At 38.3% G+C, this 8,498-nt stretch overlaps 1 protein-coding gene across 2 annotated transcripts in view; it reads right to left on the bottom strand.

Annotated features, from left to right (window-relative positions):
• Positions 1-4,715: 4,715 nt before the first annotated feature.
• The window catches only part of KPNA5 (karyopherin alpha 5 (importin alpha 6)), a 21,096-nt gene continuing 17,313 nt past the window's right edge, over positions 4,716-8,498 (bottom strand). For both annotated transcript variants that reach the window (XM_015409091.1, XM_015409090.1), the window contains exons 13-14: positions 6,702-6,880; positions 4,716-5,099 (exon numbers count right to left, since the gene is read on the bottom strand). In XM_015409091.1, the coding sequence (XP_015264577.1) occupies positions 4,912-5,099; positions 6,702-6,880 (367 nt within the window). In that variant the 3' untranslated portion in view covers positions 4,716-4,911. The remainder of the gene's footprint in view (positions 5,100-6,701; positions 6,881-8,498) is intronic.

Consider the following 8,498-nt stretch of genomic DNA (forward strand, 5'->3'; position numbering starts at 1 on the left):
ACAAGAATCCAATGCTTTTAGGCTTTCCTGGGGTATTTTACTTGTTTTGCTTTATTATGGAACCCCATTTCTGCCCCTAACCCATCCATATTAACTTTTTGTAGCATCAAACACTTCAGGGCCAAGATTAGACTGCAGTGTTTCCAGTTGCAATTTCAACATGATTTATCCTGTATAAGAAATGCTGTTAGTCATATCATCTTTACAACACAGAAATGCAAACATGTTTTACTTCTAGGTACCAGCTGCATACTACAGATCATAGTAGTATGCATGTAGAAATTTTCTAATAATGTGGAGGTAAAAGCTGCTACAGTCCATAGGATATACTCAAATACATTTGCATAGGGCTGCCTCTTTGGTGAAAGAGCATAAAACTTGTTGAAGAAGCTAACTGAGAGCTGGAACAGAAAGAAGTCCCCAAACAGCAGAAAGCTAACTTCTAGAAAGTACCCATCTATAGATTAGAAAAATGGTATAATTATAGGGGATGTTGGCCTCAATTATTTAATATTTTTGTAACTAAAGCATGTTAATGTTGTTTACTGTATGACAGATCATAAAACTTCATAGGTAATCCAATTTATAAAACCCCTGCACCCAATACTTGACCACACTATCAAAGGTTCTCCCTAAGATTGTTGGAGCCCTTAGTAAGGATGGAAAGGCCCCTTTATTAACAAGCTATCAATAGCACTGAAGCAAGAATGGAAGCTGTAAGATTGACACTGGCAGAACAATAATGCTGCCAGGCAGTGAATATATATTAGGTAAATCCAGAGTGCAGCCAGATAGTCTATTATAGCCAAATAAAACAGAAGTCCAGTGGTATGTCAACGACTTAGCATTTATTTGAGCATGAGCTCTCAGGAGCGCTCACTTCTTCAGAAGCAGAAGATCCAAGCCAGAATCACATATTTCTGTCTTTTAAATACTCAATCTGAACATCCCTTTCAAAGGTAGACGTTTTTCCTGGTAGTAATATCCCTGTTACAGGGAAACGATAAACATCATTTTTTAATTGCAGTATAAACTGCTGCATACACCAAAATTTGTTAAGCTTACCATATCAACTTAAGCAGTGTCATTCTGAATGATAACAGATGAACTATAACAGATGAAAGGGAGCTGCTTAAAGCTGAAATCCTGTGTCCATGTAACCACAACTGAAAGCCAACTAATATAGTTAGGCTTATTTCTGAATTAAGGCGTATATACTCATATTACATTAGCAATTCCCAACTGTTCTAACTTTATACAATGGTCTCATCTCAAAAACTATAGTTAACAGTTTCAAGTAAATGGGACCAGCACTCAATTCAGAAGACACATGCATTGCTGTCACTGTAAAATAAGTTTATTAGTTTTAATCTGTTGTATTTATAGTAACATTCCATAATATTGCATACTGTTCAAATGTGTGGATTTATTCAGTTAGTTTCCAGTTTGCTTTTAAAGATGTAGTATTAAGTTACGGATAATCATTTTATAACACAGTAACAAGAGTAAATGTAAAAACAATCCTTGTAAGATCTCCATAATCTTTGAAGTACTTTCATAATCTACATTTTATCTTCAAAGGAATTTGCAGAGAAATAGGACCAAAATACTACAAGGTAAATTATCAGGCTCAAGCTGATTATTCTAGTTAACAATGGACAATTTTTTTTCTTCAAGAGACTGATCTACAAAATTTTCTAAATGTAAACCTATTTGAATGAAAGCCAGTTACTTCTCTGCCACTATTTTAAAAGGGAAGCCATAAAAGCAAAATAAAGAAATTTTCAAAAATGAAGTGCAGGAATGGAAAAAAATATTTAGTAGAAAACTAGAAGGCTTTATATATCTGAAATATCTTGCAGAACACATACTTGGCATGATTGCATAGATTAAATAATCATAATCCAAATTCAAGCAATTATGTGAAAATTTCTTTTAACCAATACTAGGAAAACACTGAACTAGTTAAAGTATTTTGAGACTTTTTAAAGAACCTCAAATTAGAATCACAGTTCTAGAGGACAGTACAGAGTACAGGTGACATTCTTATGTGTTCTGCCTAAAGGCTACATCTGCAGTTCTCCTGATTATACAAGGCTTCTGTCTCATATGTAAAAGAACAAAATTCATGTTCAAATGTTATGTAGTAATATTTAAGTTCAAAATTAAACATGTCAACATTACATCTTCACCAAATGGGATATTCTAATTTGTAACACTAGAAAATCCTTTTAGGTTTTTTTTTAAAAGCATTCTTCTCTTTGAAAAATAGGGAAGAACAGGCACAACTGGCAATTTTGTAACAGAATAAAAAGCTTTTTAGAAGCAATGGAATATCCTGTCAATGCAGATCAATTTTTACATACTAGAATTATTCTGATCATATTTCATTATTGTTTCTTTAGCTTGCCTTTAAATGAATGTCAGGAGACAAATATTAAGCTACAATTAAGAGAATAAATTCACAATTAAGAGTTGTCACTTTAAAGTTCTGGATAATGGTACTTTCCTACACATTCCTTTCCCTTACAATACTCTGTTTCCATTGAAGTACTTGAGGCTGTTTTCTTCAGCTACAGCTGTTTGAGTAATTTACAGATGACTATTAACCTTATAAGAGCTTCTTCAACAGCAGTCTTCAACACCATAATCCTGGATAGTGCTGGTATGTGGCTTCCAAGACAAATTGTGGTCCCAATCCAGAGTTCCACATGCACAGCACAAAGTTATATATCTGCTCCTGCATTTGCCATTTCCATAATGGAGTATGAAGAGCAGAAGCTTCTCATAGACTCAAGTAAGTATTCAGAAAGCACAGACCACTTGGACACTCTTGCACCCTGCCTCAGGGGCTGTGGTGTAGTAGTAGAAAATCTCCTTGGCATGCAAGAAGTCCTAGGTTCAATCCCCAGAATCTCTGGTTAAAAGGATCAGGTTGGAGGTGGTGTGAATCATTTCTCCCTAACCCACTGCCAGACAAAGTAGACAATGCTGACCTCGACAGACCAAGGGTCTTCTGACTCAGTATAAGCCAGCTTTGTAACTGAAGAGCATTTCATTTAATTATTTATAACTACTGATCTCCTACTGGAGGAAGAAATAGTGGTCAGAATGCTTTCTCGCAACTGCTATGCGTGGTGAACAGGAAAGTTGCCAGCTGCAGCTTCTTTCTCCATGCAATTGCTTCAAGCAGGTCTGCTAGGCAGCTCCTTGAACAGATCACTCTCACCCATGGCTCAAAAATCTGTACTTGATCTCAGTAGATACCAGAGAGCCAAAGGTTCTGCTCTGCTAACACGACAGGGTCCTTAGGCCGGCAGAAGGCTCCATATCCAGTTGCTCATAGACTTTTTTGCTTGCTTTTAGCTTAGCATTATGCAACTAATTGCAAATATTTTAGAATATTTTTTTTAAAAATCCCACACAGATCTAGCAATTTCTAGTTAACCAAATCAGAGAACTGCCAGCAAGAAAAAAAAGGCAGAGATTGAAACTCTGCAACAGAATGGCTTTGAAGCTTCCTTGTAGTAATTTTGTATAAAATGCTTGGCATTAGACATTGTGTACATAGTCAGAAATATTTTTGTGTTCAAGCACCTACTATATTTACAGCAAAACCAAGTTTCTTTTCTTCAGTTTACTGCTAAAGTTGCTCTGCCATAGCACTACTGTAAAGTTACAGCAGGGAACACTGTAAATGCTAGTTTAAAATATAGGATTAAAAACAAAATAACTTTAGACCCCCACTTCCCCAAAATGAAATGTCATATTAGTGTATTTGGTCAATTACAGTATATTGACTTTGTATAAATAAAGCATGTCATCAGCATTTCAAGAAAAAAGAATATTGCAGAGTTCTGAACACTTTGGTAACATGTAGGTTAAACATGGAGCCTTCAATTCACAAACCCTACTCTATGCAACTGTGGAATCCCTTCCCTTGCCCTCACAAGAATCCAGTGAGCAGTACAAAAACAAGTTTAAAGGAATAAACTTTCTCCAACTTGCAGTGAAAGCTGCCAAATGGCCTTAAAAAAACCCTGGCACAGTGTGCCTTTAGTAGAAACCAGCTGAGCAGTACCAGTTTCTCAGAGCACACAGGGGAAACATGACTTCCCTACTCAGGTCTGCACAGCCTGCTGTTTAAGGTAGAGCTACAGTGACTGGTTGAAACCTCAGCCACCTTATTCACAATACCACTGCAGAACAAACAGAGGAAGAGAAAACTTTCATTACTTAGCTAGGCAGCAGGGCCTACATATCACAAATTAAAAGAAGCTACATCTTTTCACACAGCAGGAAAACTTGTTTTTGCTATATTTCAATGCTATGTCATATAATCAGCAGTGTGCCCTAGTAAGTGTTATGCTTTCAAATATAAATATATTTCACCAGTTTATCGCAAAGTATCACACATAAAACTATATTTTCACTATTTAAATAAATACTTTTTCACATTCTAAGTATAGCTTTTGCTAGGAACTCATATACATGTCATATATATATATATGTATATATATATGTATGTCTCACTTTAGTTCTGAAGCATTTTTTTTGCTCCAGAGTAAAGAGGTAGATTCAGTATAGACTGGGCACCCAAAACCCTACAGCCAGAATTCAAAATGTCAACAGCTGTTTATGCATAATTATACAGTTCTAGTAACTGCTTGAAAACTCTGCAGTCGTAGCTAATGAGAACATTATTCAAGCTCTGCAATTTTTTAAAGTTGTGATTAGTGTATCTGGACTAAGACCATGGAATCACGCACAAGTATAAAGAATGAACAAAAAGTTGCATCTGGCAGAAAACTCAAGTGCACAGGCTGCTTCTGTATCTGTCTTTAGAAGAACATTCTCATCTTCCTTGGCGCTGACCATCAAGCAGAAGTCTGCAGAATTTGTATTTAACAGTTACAAATGAAATCCCTCCATTGGAGCTTCCTGCTGCTGAAACAGAAATTGCTGCTCGTTTTCATCCACTTGTGGAACAATATTGGCATCCTCCTCTTCCACACCAAAGTAATGTTCAATAAGATCAAATGCTTTTTGATAGATCTCCTGGTTTTCGTGACTCTGAAGAATTTCAATTTTATCTAGTCCTGAATTTGAGAGATCACACAGATTGTGTTTCAGTTCTATAGATTCTGCTCCCATACATTTTTTTCAGTAATAAACAGTATTAACACTCATTGGTTTTAATTTAATACATAGTAAATGACTATTTTATAATCCACTGAGTAAAATCCCATATTGCATACATGTCTCTGCTATCGACTGGTCCAAAGGCTTTATTCTACAATTCAAATACTACAAATGTTACCACTGAGTTTAGCTGGAATCCTTTGGGAATGCTCACTATGGACTATGTGAACTGTATTTTCTACCCCTCATACAAAATGGAAGAAAGCTTAAACATCTACTATGGATTCTCTATCAGATTAAACAAAATAAAAAAGAGGAAAGCCTAAAGTTTAATGAGTCATTTCCAATGGTTTTCATGAGGAGAAAAAAATTAAGAATTCAAAGCAGAATATGGTTAAGTTTCTCGTAAAACTAAATTTGCAATGTTAATGTGCTCAGTGTATAATTATGTGCTCATTCAGTTGCTACAGCAAACCATAGTTAGGTGCTTGGAAGAGCAAACACAAACCACACTTATTCATGCTATCCTGGTAAAGCTGAGGAGGGTCTTGTACTCTCCATATCTGATGGAGTTTAATTGACTGTTTGACCCAGTGAGGTGCTCTGGGAGTTATGCTGGGCTCCGTGCTGTTACTGGAGCTTAGCTATCTTTTTCCATCTCCAACTACCATGGAAGCTGGCCCCCTTCCTCAACTCAACCTGGCCCAGCTGATCCATGTTGCAGTAACCTTAAGGCTAGACTACTGTAGCATGATCTACATGGGACTGTTGCCATCTTCACCGACTGGCAAAGTTTTGGTGCCACTACTGAGAAGGCCCTCTTCCTAGCTAATCTCAGAAGGCAGGGGCACCTGAAACAGGACCTCCGAAGATGACCACAGTAGTTGGACAGGTATATAAGGGAGCAGGCAGTCCTTCAGGTATATAGCTTTGAATGTGAACAGCAGGACCTTGAATTGTGCCTGAAAATAGCTTGGAAGCCAGTGCAGTAGAGCCAAGACTGGAGTGAAATGGTCCCTACGACCAACTCTAGTCAACATCCTGGCAGCAACATTATGCACCAACTGAAGTTTCTGAACACTTTTCAAGGGCAGCCCCCACACAGAGCACACGGCATTAATCTAATCTCAATGTAACCACAGCATGCACCCACGGCGGCCAGGTCATTTCTGCCAGGAAAGGTTGTAGCTGGCTCACCAGTTGAAGCTGGTAAAAGGCACTCCAGGGTAAAGCCACCACCTGCTTACCCAGCTGTAGCCCTGGGTTCAAGAGCACCTCAACACTATGAAGCTGCTCTTTCAACAGGAGTGCAGCCCCATCCAGAACAGGTGACACCTTTAATCCTTGGTGGAAAGACCTTCCTATTGGTTTTCTTTTTTTTGGGGGGGGGGGGATTTGGAGGCTGGGTATAAGATATTAACAGTATTATTAAGTAATATTGTTATATCTTCTCTGTTTTGTTATGGTTCTAAACAACACTGTAACCCACTTTCAGTCCTTTTAGAGAAAGGCATGCTGAAAGCACCATAAATAACTCTATGATAACCACAATTTCTTACCATATGCCTCCTCTATACGGGCACAGTAAGGGTTAACACCAATTCCACTTTGCTTAGATTCTTGTTCTCCGTGTCGTAGAATATTTTCAAGTCCATTCAATGCCACCTGGACGATTTTAGAATCCATAACAGTCAGAAGATCACAGAGAGGCTTGGTACAACCTAATGCCACCAAGTAGCTTTGGTAGAACAGAACAGATTTTTTTTTTAAAAGAGGGGAGAAAGATTCAGACAGCAAAAAAAAGCAGGTCCATACAGAATCTATTCAATATAACTTATTCCCAGGAAAGTGTTCTTCAGATGGCAAAGCTGGCTGACCACATTTATTTAGTTATAACTGCACCCCACGATTAAGCTCTTTTAGTATTCTTTCAGAGGCAACATTGAGGACACTTTCGGGAATGCTGTTAAACACATACATACATATACCACTTGTATACTTAAGTAACATATAATGTAGCTAAGTTTTTAACTGAACAAACTGACCTAGATAAGCATCTGTTTCATATGAATGGCATGGGAAGTACTGAACTGGCCTTAATAATGCTTATTTTTGTTCAGTTTCCACTTTTTACTGTGGAAAATTTGTGTGCTTTACTGTCCTTCAGATGCAATTTCTAATAATCTGACAACATGAATATGTTAATACGGCCCAGAGGAAACATCATACAATTATAAGAAAATTAACATTCTATTCCCATCTCTTGTTACTATATATCCTGTCACAAGAGAGGTGGGCAAATCTCCACCCATGAAAATAAGGAAGCGGTAGAAATGTCCAACCCGTCCCCTTTTCCAGTTTCTGTAGCTGTTCTCAGCCACTCTATCCTCAATACTATTGCCTCATTCACTGCACAGTCCTAGCCTAATTGAACAAAATGGTGTCACGTTATATAGCCAGACCAACTACATAACTGCACTGACTAAATAATGTGAAGATGCACTCCCTTCTCTTCTAGCAATTAAACTGCTGGAGAGAGGACCACAACACTGCCTGGACAACTGGCTGAATCTCCCCATGGTGTTATACTATTGTGGTTTCACGGCTGCCTTTGCACCACCTGAAGACTGGGCAGCAATGTCTGGCTAACTAGGTAACACAGATTCTTCCCCACTGCACAATAAGAGAACATTTCCTCCTTATTTGTACCTGCAAACGAGCGATATTTCAGCTAAGTTCTTACAATAAAATCCAGTTAAGCTTTATTCTGAGAAATCCAAAATCAAATGTTATGGAAGCAGATCCAATAAATTCAAACTTGAGATATTCTTCATACTAAGAACATGAAAGTGTTTAAACTGTCTATTTTTTAAAATGCTGCATTTCTATCTTCAAATGATATTCAGGCAATAATCATCAGATAAAACCAACAGGAGTGAATAAGTCTTTACATTTCCACAGGGGAAAAATAGCATTAAAAGGTGATAAAGATACCTTTTAGGTATAAAAAAAGATAATGTATTGTGGTTAGAGAAAATTAGTGAAATTTAAATTACCCTTCTGTGAGCTGTTTTCATTTATATTATAACAAGAAGCGGAGACCTGTGATACTCGCGGGGGGGAGAGAAGGAGCTCCACGTGGAGGAGGAGGAAGCAGCCGCAGGTGAGGCCCGGGCCCGCCAATCCTTCTCACCCCCCCAACTCCCCCTGCATCGGCCGCAAGATCTGCGCAGCTCCCAGCCGCTGGGCCCACCAATCCTTTTCCCCGACCCCCGTGCCAGTGGCAAGGCCTGTGCGGCTCCTGCTGGGCCCACCAATCCTTCTCCCCTGCACCGGCAATGAGCAACATGGGCCCG

The sequence above is a fragment of the Gekko japonicus genome, unplaced genomic scaffold (assembly GCF_001447785.1).
Source record: "Gekko japonicus isolate JY-2015 unplaced genomic scaffold, Gekko_japonicus_V1.1 scaffold50, whole genome shotgun sequence".
Classification (NCBI taxonomy): domain Eukaryota; kingdom Metazoa; phylum Chordata; class Lepidosauria; order Squamata; family Gekkonidae; genus Gekko; species Gekko japonicus.